The 14128-nt window shown below is 38.0% G+C and overlaps 1 protein-coding gene across 4 annotated transcripts in view; it reads left to right on the top strand.

The window, feature by feature from the left end:
• Positions 1-14128, top strand: part of chid1 (chitinase domain containing 1) — a 133605-nt gene that overhangs the window by 15204 nt on the left and 104273 nt on the right. For all 4 annotated transcript variants that reach the window (XM_039763708.1, XM_039763681.1, XM_039763699.1 and 1 more), the window contains exon 3: positions 12043-12192. In XM_039763708.1, the coding sequence (XP_039619642.1) occupies positions 12043-12192 (150 nt within the window). The remainder of the gene's footprint in view (positions 1-12042; positions 12193-14128) is intronic.

Consider the following 14128-nt stretch of genomic DNA (forward strand, 5'->3'; position numbering starts at 1 on the left):
GTTAATTTTATCGTTTTTAGAATCATGTGCTGCAATTTTTTTTTCTTCTTTTTTTTCTTCCCTTTAATGGTTGGTTAATTATTGTTGGTGAGGTTATGACACCAAGTGGTTGGATAAAACTTAAGATTTTATTTACAAAAGAAAAAGAAAAAAAGCTTAATAAAAAGTCTGTATAATATTAAAATATTGGCAGCAAAGAATGCATGCTTTCAAGAAAAAAACAGGAAATATGAAAGAATACAGTTTTTCTTACACTCTGTACTTTAACCACTTGTCTTTCAAAGTGGTAAAATCATTTGGGCAATGCTGCTACCAAAGGATCGATAGAAATATACATTTATTACTCTCATCTACTATATGCCATGTTTGACCTTTAGACTGCTAACCAGGTTTTACAATAAATTTCTTCAGTCCTACTGCTAACTCTGTTTTCTATTCCTTTTTTTTCCATTGCCTTCTTTTGTGTTTTAGTCTATTGCCAGTATGTCTATTACTGCTATCTATTTAATGGAGAAAGAATAATCTTTATCGAGCTGTCATAATGTTTTTTTTTTTTTTTCGCTTTATTCCAGACATATGAATACTTTTTCAAAATTATTAAAAAAATTTTTTCTGGATTATTTTACCTCATAATCCTCTCTATGAAGTTATTTTTTATTGCTACCATTTTCTGTGTTTTACCAAATTGTTTCTTCACTGTCATGATATATATTAATTTTCCACATATTCTAAAGTAAAGCATATTTTATACGTTAAAAATTACCTAGCCTTTTGTATTGGAGGTGAATTTTTACTGCGGTCCTATTGTAGGGGAAAAGAAAAATGAAAGAAAACTTGCTGAATATGACCACTTTGAAGCAACAAAGATTTAGATTTGAGAAAATGTACTTTCCACGTCTCTGAAACACACTTGTGACTATCAAATAAAGTGGAAATATTAAATGTGTATACAGATTCTTGGTACAGTTTTCTTGAGGTAGGGATACGCCTCCTTGATTTCCTGTCTGCCTGCAGTGGCAGCCACTCTCCACAAAGTTATTTTCTACTTATTATCCTACTTCTTGCTTCTGGGGTTATGTTCTTCCATGGTTTAGAGCAACCGACAAATATGTGCTTAGATCACATGATTGTCATCTTTTTTTTGTCTATTACATTCTGTGTGATTTATTTTACATAGCCGAGATTCACACAGAGTGCCCGTGAATAGTGCATGTAAGACTTTCATTGTACTTTATACATAACAAAAAATCTGATCTGAGCTAATTACTCTACATTATATATTTAATGAAATCTTAGATTTTGAAAGAAGCCAAGCCACCTTCACTTCTCACCACCGTGATGTGTTGTGCACATGCACAATAGCAGATTATGCAATGAGCCCAACCACGATGAAACAAATTGAAGTGCCACAAACCAATTGTTGATTTTTTTTTTTAATGAATGAAGCATCAGTTTGCTGAGGATATAATAATAAAACAACCAAGGGTTCTGTGCTGTGAGGTAGGAATGATGGTGCTGCCCTACTGTTCTGCCTATGTTAAAATATATTTACTAAACTTTACTAAGCATCAATCTGATTTGAACTAAATACAGATAAAATTCCGTTATAAAGAATATCTTTACAATTAAATTTTCATTACAAAGAAGTATTTTGGTCCTGACAGTTTCCCCATATGACGCGAGTCTATAGAAATCTCGTTACTACGAAATACATTCAGCAGATACTTTCATTATGACGAAGTGCCCAAAAGACCTTGAAATGCCTGAATGAATCATCTGCAGAGCTAGTTCTGTGGCTGCAGCTCAGTTGTGCACAATGATGCCCAAACAGAAACATTGTAATTTTCTTTCTTCGAACTTTCCTCGTACTGTGTTTTGTCCTTTTTTGTTTTCTACGGTTTTCAGTGATACCTTTTGCTTATTTCTCATTAACATTTAAAAAGACATCCATTGTAATTTAACTCATTGTCACCCTCCTATAGAAATGGCAGACACGAAAAATGATAACAGTTCATATTAGGAAAAAAAAAGTTACATTTTTGCAACTCTCGATTGCAGCAAAAAAAAAAAGACGTTGCCAGTGAATTCAGAATTTCGCCATCGATGCTGTCAACTATCTTGAAAGATCGAGCAATAAAAGAAAAAAAAATCTCGGGTTACAAACAAATGTGAACTGCTGCATTTGAAGACGTTGAAAAAACAGTTTTTATGTGGTTCAGAGATGCTCATTCAAGAAACATTCCTATTAATGCGGCACTCATTCAAGAAAATGTGAGGTTTGTAAACTCTCTTGGGACCTCCCCTAACTGGATGACACGCCGAAGAGCGTTGCGAAGTCCGATCTCCGTGTCTATGGAAGACTGTTTATCTGTTTCCAGGGCAACAGCTGGCTCAAACATATTCTGCGTGTCTCAGCTATGCTGCATCTCTCCGCCAAAGCAAACAGAAAAGATATCGATGAGTAATGCAGCCTGACTGCGGTGTCTGTGTATAGCAGAGTGGCAGATCACGCTACAATAAATAAGTGTGCCGTTCCTGTTTTGAGCTGAATAAAGTTGGTTTTCCTAAAGTACTGAGACTCCGCCTCGTGTTTTGGGGTGCAAGACAGGGACTTCTAGCGCAACCCTGATCTTGTATGATTTGCTTCTGTGTCACTTCACTGCAGCACTATGAGCCTGTTTTGGCTCTGCCCTGGCAACGGACAAACAATCTTCCACAGATGCTGCAATTGTGCTTCGGGAAAGTGTATTATCGCAAGGAAATGCTGAGAAAAATTCTCATCCGCATAACTTGTAGGCAGGAGGAGATTAAAATTAACACAAAAGAAGCTATTGAAATCATTGCAAACACCTGGGCGCAAGTTAAAGAAAGCACTATAGTAACAAATCTAACAATTTTTTTAGGTCCCTGGGAGTTCGTTGTAATGGAATTTTACCTATGGTATACCTGTAACATCTGTTCGATTCTTGTCATTTGATTGCAATATTTCTTTCAGTGGACCAATGAAGCGCACATACATTTTATCATACAGACATCAGTGTGAGATAACAAAATAAGATTCCGTATAGTGGAAGAATTTGAGCAATCGTGATTTTTTTTTCTTTCTTTCTTTCATATATTATAGTCTAGTTCTCTACAGAACAGAGGCAGTAATTTACATATGGGCATCAGTATTGAAAAATGTCAATAACACTTGGTGCTGATTTTCCAAGGTGGATCCACACCCTGTGGCTGAAATGGGTGCTGTGGAATAAAATTATCAGCAAAGTGAAGTACACAACTGGTCGTCTTTTAAAATGGATGAATCTCACAAGCATGTTTGTTTTACTTCTTAAAAAACATGGATACGCTGTTTTGCAATATGTGTACAGTCTCAAGACATGGATAAAAACACAGATTTTTGGCTTGAAACATGAACCTATTTGGAAAGTTTTAATGACTTTCTTTTCATCTCCATATTGGAACCCCAGTACCCATTAGCCCCATTATAAAATGCAAGAGGAGGCTAATTTTTTTTTTAATGTATAAAATATGGTTGACTTTAGAACACAGTTTCATGTGGCAAATGATTATATTCCATGATTATGAAGAAATAAAAAATCAAGTTGAAAAATGCTAAACTTATCCTTTAAATTGATATAAAACTTTTTCAACAGATAACTACTTCTTTTGGCTCCCCAATTAGGGGTTGCAACAGTGGATTATCTTTTTCCATATCTACCTGTCCTCTGCATCATGCTCTGTTATACCCGTCACCTGCATGTCTTCTCTCACCACATCCATAAATCTTCTCATAGGCAAGAGGAAAAGAGGAAGGCCTAACAGCTGTGTCCTTAACATACCTTTCTCAATATACCCAGCATCTCTTCTCTGCATATGTCCAAACCAATGCAATCTCGACTCTCTGACTTTGTCTTCCAACCTTCCAACCTGAGCTGACCCTCTAATGTACTCATTTCTAATCCTGTCCATCCTTGTCTTACCCAATGAAAATCTTAGCATCTTTAACTCTGTCTCCTGCTTTCTGGTCAGTGCCACCGACTCCAACCCATATAACAAAACTGGTCTTACTATACTGTAGACCTTCCTTTTAACTCTGGCTGATAACCATCTGTCACAAATTACTCCTGTCACTCTTCTCCACCCATTCCACCCTGCTTGCACTCTCTTTTTCACCTGTCTTCCATTCAACTCTTACATACTTCTCTGCCACTCCCGACTTCCTCATACAATACCACATCTCCTCTCGAGGCACCCTGTCATATGCTTTCTCCAGGTCCACAAAGACACAAAGCAACTCCTTCTAGCCTTCTCTTTAGATAGATAGATAGATAGATAGATACTTTATTAATCCCAAGGGGAAATTCACATAATCCAGCAGCAGTATACTGATACAAAGAAACAATATTAAATTAAATAGTAATAAAAATGAAAAAAATTAAAATAAAATTAATGTTAGCATTTACTCCCCCGGGTGGAATTGAAGAGTCGCATAGTGTGGGGGAGGAACGATCTCCTCAGTCTGTCAGTGGAGCAGGACAGTGACAAAAGTCTGTCACTGAAGCTACTCCTCTGCCTGGAGATGACACTGTTAAGTGGATGCAGTGGATTATTCATGATTGACAGGAGTTTGCTTAGTGCCCGTCGCTCTGCCACAGATGTTAAACTGTCCAACTTTAATCCTACAATAGAGCCTGCCTTCTTAACAAGTTTGTCCAGGCGTGAGGCGTCTTTCATCTTTATGCTGCCACCCCAGCACACCACCGCGTAGAAGAGGGCACTCGCCACAAACGTCTGGTAGAACATCTGCAGCATCTTACTGCAGATGTTGAAGGATGCCAACCTTCTCAGAAAGTATAGTCTGCTCAGACCTTTCTTACATAGAGCATCAGTATTGGCAGTCCAGTCCAATTTGTCATCCAGCTGCACTCCCAGATATTTAAAGGTCTGCACCCACTGTACAAAGACCTCTGATTATCACAGGGTCCATGAGGGGCCTAGGCCTCCTAAAATCCACCACCAGCTCCTTGGTCTTGCTGGTGTTAAGGTGTAAGTGGTTTGAGTCACACCATTTAACAAAGTCTTTGATTAACTTTCTGTACTCCTCCTCCTTTATTTCTCCATCAACATCCTCAGAGCAAACATTGCATCTGTGGTGCTCTTTCTTGGCATGAAACCATACTGCTGCTCACTAATCTTTACCATAATTTCATGCTGTGGCGCATCAGTTTTATCCCCCCGTAGTTGCTACAGCGCTGCACATCCCCTTATTCTTAAAAATTGGTACCAGTACATTTCTTCTCGACTCCTCAGGCATTCTGTCACTTTCCCAGATTCCATTAAACAATCTGGTTAAAAATACCTCCATGCTTCCACAGGTACTGTATGTCCTCTGGATCAACGGCCTTTCCATTCTTCATTCTCTTCATAGCTGTCCGTACTTCCTCCTTGCTAATCCGTTGCATTTCATGATTCACTATCACCACATCATCCAGCCTTCTCTGTCTCTCATTCTCTTCATTCATCAGCCTCTCAAAGTACTCTTTCCATCTGCTTAACACACTTTCCTTGCTTGTGGATATGTTTCCATCTTTACCCTTTGTCACCCTAACCTGCTGCATATCTTTCCCAGCTCAGTCCCTCAGTTTAGCCAATCGGTACAGGTTCTTTTCTCCCTCCTTAGTGTCCAACCTCTCATACAACTTCTCATACACCTTTTCTTTAGCTTTTGCCACCTCCCTCTTCACCTTGCACCTTATCTCCTTGTACTCTTGTCTACTTTCTGCATTTCTCTGACTACTTCTTCGCCATCCTCTTCCTCTGTATACTCTTCTGTACTTCCACCACCAGGTTTCCTTTTTCTCCTTCCACTGTCCAGATGTCAGGCCAAGCACCCTTCTTGCTGTCACCCTTACTGCTTCTGCTGTAGTTGCCCAGCTGTCTGGAAACTCTTCACTGCCATCCAATGTCTGTCTTACTTCCTCCCTAAACTCAACCTTGCAGTCTTCCTTTTTCAACTTCCACCATTTGATCCTTGGCTCTGTCCTCACTCTCCTCCTCTTCTTAATCTCCAACATCATCTTGCAGACCACTATCATATGCTGTCTAACTACACTTTCCCCTGCCACCACTTTGCAGTCTTTAATCTCCTTCAAATTGATTCTTCTGCATAGGATATAATCTACCTGTGTGCATCTTCCTCCACTCTTTTACATCACCTTATGTTCCTCCATCTTTTTAAAATAAGTATTCACCAGAGCCATGCCCATCCTTTTCACAAAATCCACTATCATCTGACATTTCCTCTACTTGGCACCATACCTACCCATCACCGCCTTGTCTCCACTGTTCCCTTCACCAACATATCTATTGAAATCCGCTGCAATCACCACTTTCTGTCCCTTGGGTACACTGTCCATTATGTCATCCAACTCACTCCAGAAATCTTCTTTCTCATCCATTGCACACCCAACTTGTGGGTCATATGCACTAACAACATTCATCAGCACACTTCCATTTTCTACCTTCATAATCATTACTGTGCCTTTTCACTTCCAAAACAGTCTTGACATACTGTTCCTTCAGAATAACCCCTACCCCATTTCTCCTCCCATCCACACCAAGATAGAACAATTTGAATCCACCTCTGATCCACCTGGCCTTACTTTCCTTCCATTTAGTCTCTTGCACGCACAACACATCAATCTTCCTTCTATCCATCATATAGGCTAACTCTTTCCCCTTACCAGTCAAACTGCCAACATTCAAAGTTTTTATGTTTTGTTTTTATTTAAGGATTAAAAAATAAATCTGACCCAGATGCTACCTGCGAACTAATTGCCAAACTAATTAATGAAGATCCTCTTAAGCATTTAAGATCTGGCTTCCTTCTATAGGCAGAATTTGCATAAATATGGTTTACAGACCTCAAATACTGATTTACTAGACTAGCTTACATATTATTTGATGGTTTCTGCTCACTTCCCTCCACCACTGTTTCTCCAACTTAAAACCAGCTTACTCCAGTAGTTTGATATTTGTCTTTTTCTGTACTTACTATGATAATCAGTGTTCCTAAGCATAAAACCAATGTATGTTAGTTTCATGATGGAAGGATTCAACTTCTTATCTACTGGAAGAGGAATGAAAACTCTTGGTTGTCATATAACATGGCATTCTCCAGTTCTTTTCCACCAGTTTTACAGGCAATATCTAGTAAAGTAGTAGTAGTAGTAAAGTAGCTGATTTAAATATGCAATCCATGCTTTAGGAGGGGTGGATTAAAGTTATTTTGATTCATTCTTAGTATTTTTTTCTATGTTTGCATTTCTAAAAATGTTTGTTTTTGACTGGTTGGAATCATTTCTGTTGCCAGAGTTACCTGTACTATATACACTGTCAATGAGTGGACGCTTGGGGTTGCTGTTGCCCCATGAAACCCAATGGACAGATGCAGACACTGGTTTAAAAACACTAAGAAGTATTTTAATTTTCTTCAATATAGTGCCTCTAAAGCACCACATCCACCACAATACACAAATAATCAATAATACACTACAATACACCAATCCTCCACTCCAAGCAGCTCTGTCACACTCCCTCCCAACTGCAGCTCCGCTTGCTGGGTCTCTCCATAGTCCTTTATATAGTCCTTGACCTTTATCTTGACAGATAAGGACTCCTATTTTTCTTCAGCCCAGAAGTACTTCTGTTCTTCCATCCCTATGACTTGGGAGTACTTCCGGGCTATACGAGAAACAACAATCCCCTTGTTTCCCTGCAGCGTTGCATGGCGGCACCCAGCATGGCTGTGAAGCCGAACTCCATCTTCCATGATGCCCTGCAGAAATTTGGGGCACCTCTAGGCTGCATGGAAGATGCCATCTAGCGTCTTGGATGTGCCGTCCATCACAACACCCATGTGTTAACTATCCCATATTTGAGAGCAAGGAGCTACAGGAACCTCATGTTGACCGTTTACATAAAAAAGATCAAAATCAAAAGGTATTAAAACAGATCACTGCTCATCTCTGCTACCTTACACTTTTGTTTTCCCACTGAAGGAAGTATGGCTTTGTCACCAATAATATCATAAACTGAAAACCAAGTTACTTTTTTTAAACATCCTTGCTGGTCAAACAGGATAATTTGCCATGTCATAAAGCATAACATACATCGTCATGTTCCAGAAACATGGCAGTGAGTCTAATGGCTTTCATATTTCTCTGATCTTAATCTAATGTAACATTGGAACAATCTAGACAAGAAAAGGCCATTCTGCCCAAATCCCGCCAGTCTCAGTGTTCTCCCTAGCGTCTTTTTAATTTAGTTAATTTAGTTGAGCGCCCGGCTGTCATCTCGCATGACATTATGAGATGACAGCCACAGATCTGCAGGCACCGGCTGATCTAATGATCTACAGAGATGGCAAGGGACGAGCGGGTGGGTGGGCAAATACTGCTAAAGCTAATAGCGGGTGTCGAGGCAGAGCAGAGTTCACAAGCAAACAGTATGGGGAGGTGGGGTTTTGAGAGCGTGCTGTACATGGTAATAGCGGGGGTGTAGCAGCTTAATACAGTAGCAAGGAGTATGGAGAGGTGGGCGGGCGAGAGGGGGCTGTACGTACTATTAGCGGGAGCGGAGCGGCAGTTGAAGGATGTGGAGGTGGGCGGGCAAGAGGAGGTCTGAAAAAAATAAAAAAAAGTCTAGTGAAACCAGCCTGTCAGATATCAGAAAAAAAAGGCATCAGGAAGTGATGTCTCTGTTCTCGGCATCAGAGCTGTCTGTATAGTATGGCAAAAATCCTTGTAGCACTCACTGTGGTTCCTGTTTAAAGTGACCCCATCTGTTGCTCATATTTGGACCTGCGGCCATATTGCAAAAAGTGTGCAGAAACCCTTGCAGCACACACTGTGTCCTGAGCAAAAGTTTTGTCACTGAATTGCTGAGGGTTTCGTACAGAAGCGTATTAGGGCCACAGTGAAGAAAAAAAAATACGAACAAAGTGAAGGAAAAAAAGCTATATGTTGAGAATAAAGTCGAGATGTTGACTTTATTCTCGACATTTCCACTTTAATCGTGACGCTTATGACGAGAATAAAGTCGACATGTTGCTACATAACTTATGACGGGGGTTTGAGAAAAACTAGTAAATTAAACATTCATATTAAGATGAAGTTTCGTTTACGATGTTCTACTTTAATGACAAACTACGAGAATCAAGTCAACATGTCGAATTTAATCTCGAGATAAACGCCGAGAATAAAGTAGAAATGTCAAGATTAAAGTGGAAATGTCGAGAATGTGTACTTTCCGTAGTGCAAGTGTGAATTGAATATCCAACAAGCTCTCCCTTTCCCACTCAAAAGTCTTATTTATAGGTACTTTAAATTATTTTCAAAAGTTTTACCAACATGAGAACAAAGAAGTGTTCAGAAAACAACACTGCTCAGTTATTTCAGAAAAGAGACATCACAAATTAATGAAGGTGTGGCGTGAGGCTGGTCCATCAGGGGAAATCTCTTCAGCACATACTTTGCCAGTTGATAAATCTAAGCACTGCTTATCCAGCATAAACAAACAATGGTTTAAAGATTTTGATTGGCTAATGGCCAAAGAAAATGGTATGCGGTGCTCATTCTGTATGAAATATTCAAACACATACCCCACAAGGTGGGGTTACTTTGGGTAAACGTGCCATACACAAGAATTCGAGAAGAAAGCTTGCTGGACCATGAAAAAAGTAAAATGCACATTGAGTTGTCTTCTGACGTTTTAGTAAAGCGTGTGCTAGAGCAAACTGGAATTGGTCAAATTGAAAGATCTGTATCTGTGTTAAATAGCTTACAGAGAGATGTCTTTGTGGGAGCTTTAAGATCCATGCATTGTTTGGCAGAAAATGAGTTGCCACATACAACGTTGTTTGAAAAGCTGTTGGAACACTGTAAAGAAAAAGGTTGTTCCTTTTTACAACATCTCAATGTTGGTAAAAATGCACATTACACCTCTGAAAGAATAATGCAAGAGCTGTTGGATGTCTTAGCATCAGAAATAAAATCTAACATACTGAAAAATATACACAGAAATGTTTTTCAGTATTCTGTGTGATGAAACCACAGATATCTCAGATGTAAAACAATTACATATTTACATTAAGTATGTTTGCCAGGTCACTAAAGAGGACAGAGTTAGTTTTTTTTTTATCAACCCGCAATATGATTGACTGCAGAGCGGAGACTATAACTAACACACTGAGTGAGACTATGGACACTCTAGGCTTGAAAACTGCTCATCTAGTCTGACTAGGGTCAGTTGGAATGGCTGTTATGATTGGGAAACAGAAAGGTGTGGCACAACTGCTTAGAGATAAAACATCTGGACTCTTAGTCAACTGCCAGTGTGTAAAACCACCGATTGGCCCTTTCAAGTGCCCAAGCAGCAGCTGCTGTACCTTATTTAACAAAACTGAAGATCTTAAGGCAGCTATTCTATTTCTTCCAAAATTCTTCAGTTAGGATGGCTGGTTTAATGGAGATTCAAAATATTCTGAACATTCCTCAGATTAAACTGAAAATGGCCAGTGACACTAGATGGCTGTCTGATGACTTTGCAGTACAGTCACTACGACAGTGTATGATGAGTGATCTCCTTGGAGTGCCCAGATACTGAGGACTTTGATCATGGGAAAGCTTCAGACAACTGGGCATCTAGGAAGAAAAGAAGAATAAATATTTAAATGAAGACACCTTCTGCATATGCAAGTTGGCATTGAAGAATATTTAAAAAATTTTTCTTCATTAGGTTTCCTATACTTTTTTCATTGTTTTCACTTTTCTTCCCGACAGCGACAATACTTGTGCCTCTTGGTTTACGTCATAACAACTGTTATTTAAAATTTTTGTTAGGGTTGCAGGATCCTGAATTGGATACTTCTTAAATTTAATAAAAATATTCTGGCACAAGTGTCAAACCTTAAAAAAGAAAGTCATATTGAGCTTTGGAAAATAATAATAATTAACTAATAAAAATAGTGCACATTTAATTTTCCCCACCACCAAATTTCCCCATCCCGCCCCACCCGGCTACTTTTTCTTGCCACCCAGCTGGAAAAAATTTCTGGGGAGAAAACTGCAGTCCTATCTGCTTGATTCTTCTAAAATAAGATCCAGTCTAGTTTTTAATGTTCTACTTTCTACTACACTACTTGGTAGCTTATTCCTTGTGTCTGTGGTTCACTATGTAAAGAAAAACTTACTAATGTTTGTGTGAAATTCACCCTTAACAAGTTTCCTAACTGTGTCTTCATATTCTTGATGAACCCATTTTAAATAATGGTCTCCTGACCGCTTGGAACTGTCCAATCTAGAAAAGCTTGCTTACTGAATATCCACTGTCAGTTAATTTATTATTGCCTTTTCTGTTCCTACAGCCTCTTGTGCCTTAATGCTAGCTGCCTGCCTATGTACCACTGAGCCCTTCTCTTTACCACTTTTAAGTCGGCTGCTGCCTTTTTTCCCCCCACTAAGGATTCATTGTTTACTTTCAGAGGTGCTGATGTCAGCTACTGCTGCTTACTGCCCTTGCTGACACTAGTTTGAATACAAATAACAAGTACAAGCTTTTGCTCCTGTGTGGATGAAAAAAAGCCAAAAAAATCTTCTAAAGGGGGAAAAAAGGCCAAAGTTTTTATGAGCAAAATGTATTTTTTAATTAACTCTCTCAACACAGAAAACACAAACTCTTAGCTGCTTCTACTTCATTTGCAAGGATGACATCAACATGTCTCAGTCTTCAAATCAGTGTATGTCACTTTAGCACTTGAGGTGGAATGTAAGGTTTGAAGCATAACTATGTGGATGAAAATCTAAAGAAACTGCATAATGCTTTTAGGTCAATGTACACTAAAATCCCTAAAGCATATATCTAGCATCTTGTTGTATGAGATCCTATTAGTTTGTCGCTACTTTATTAGATGCACACAAGTGTATGTATGTTAAATGAACACATTATTCTTATTTCATCCTCTGCTTGTTATTTCTGCAGGCGCAGCCTCCAGCATCCTCGGCTCAAGAAAGAGGTCTTGTAGTTACAGATCCCAAAGCCAAAGACATTGTGAAAGAGCACTGGCGGTACAGTGCAGATAAGGATAATGAACAACATTTCCAAGGGGACGTTCTTGGATATATCACTCCAGTAAGTTCTGAGATTATGGAATAATTCTAAATAAATATTTTTCAATGTCCTTTCAGTACTGCTAGCTAGAAATGTTGATCAAAGACTTGGTTTGTACTTGTCTGAATGTAACCATTATTGGTTATTAACAGGGTTTTGTTACCTTTTTATGATTTTAATTGTCTTGCATAGGTTACTTTTTTATGATATTGTTTTCTTTTAGTTTTTTAACTTCTGTTTGGGCCACTTTATGCTGCATGATCCTGTTAAGTGCTGTCTCACCTTTAAAGGAATACTCCACCCAAAGATTTTTTTTTTTATATGTTACTTAACCCATGTACTTTGTAGTAGTGGCTGAAAAAAAATGTAATCCTATGTTTTCATGCAGAATGGAAAGAAAACCGTTTATGACATAACAGAACCCAATGGTGGCCAGTGCAGTACAATGTGGAAAATGGCATTGTATAAAACCTCTCTTGTTTCTTGCATAATCCACATCTGTTTTCCAGATTCTTGTTCAAAATGTGCAAAACATTTCTTTTATTTGCTAAAATATTGTTAATTTATTCTATAAATATCTGTGTGTGTATATACAGTAAACAGGAAATCAAAATGCCCATGGGATTGACTTTTTTGCCTGTCCCCAATAGACAATTTCAGAGTGCCCTCAACTATTTATTACTGCCATCTACAGGACTGGAGTTCAATTACAATTACAAAATTTGACAATAATGTTTCTAACAAGAGAAGTACCTTTCAAAATGATATTAATTCATTTAAATCATTGTGGGATGATTTCTACTGTTATAATTGCATGCAGTACTACATGCATATAATTGCCCTGGTAGTAGTTTAGCTGCGGTTTAAACGTGATGTTTTAGTAAGAGGACTATTGCTGGTTTGAACCAAATTGTGTATTAATCTATCAGACTAGGCCATTTTAAACTGTGTTTTTGCAATAGGTAAACTCAACTAAAACTTACTTCTGAAATCTCCTCTTTTCCACCGGAGGTCATTTGTTGATCAGGAGTCTTGTCCTCAATTAAAAAAATCACTCCTGTATGTGCTAATAAAAAAAAAAAAAAAAAGAAAAAAACAGTTTTTTTGCCTTTAGAGTAGCCTGTTTTGCACATATGGATTGTATTACATGAATAACATGAGATTTTTTTTTCAGATTTTTTGCTGTTGTAATGCACTGGCTAATATTGAGTTCTGTTAAACCATAAACTGCATTGCCTCTATTCTGCATGAAAACAAGAGATTTTTTTTTTTTTTTACCACCCTTACACGGTTCATGGTGTATGTAACATATTAAAAATAATAAAAAAAAAACTTTGGATGGAGTATACTTTTAACAAAAGCACCCTATCATTTCTATTTATAGTTCTAAATGCCCTTAATATTTAATTTCCTTTATTCTTTGCACCAAGATGTTTTGATAGAAGAACAAAGTGGTTTCATGATATATAATGTGCGGTTCCCACAATATATGAGATGGGAGGGAAGCAGAGGCCTTTTTAATCATTTAATGCATTTTCATGTAAATATTGTGTAGCCTGGCAGTTAAAGGATACATTTTTATTTTTTTTTAGGGAAAAGTAATTTCTCCTGAAACATTTTATATCTATTCTAAAATTAAGTGGTTTCTGTTAATATAAAAGAATAGTTTGCCCACTCTGGTGCTTTACAATGGAGGGTGTGGGTCACTGAGGAAAACCTTAAAAACTTACTAAAACATCCATTTTTCAAGGCACGCTTTCGAGTATTGATCCGTGCCTTCTGTGTTTCTGATGCATGTTTGCGACAATAAAAAGGTTCAGGAAATAATCATTTCATTGCATTTTCCAGGTACTATTTTTCTTATGGTAAGAATATGTTTTCTATTTGCTTGTGTGAATTCTCAGGTAAATGAGGAAGTAAATCAAAACCAATCTAATCACGTGGCATGAAAAGTTTG

Source organism: Polypterus senegalus, chromosome 1 (genome assembly GCF_016835505.1).
Source record: "Polypterus senegalus isolate Bchr_013 chromosome 1, ASM1683550v1, whole genome shotgun sequence".
NCBI classification, from domain to species: domain Eukaryota; kingdom Metazoa; phylum Chordata; class Cladistia; order Polypteriformes; family Polypteridae; genus Polypterus; species Polypterus senegalus.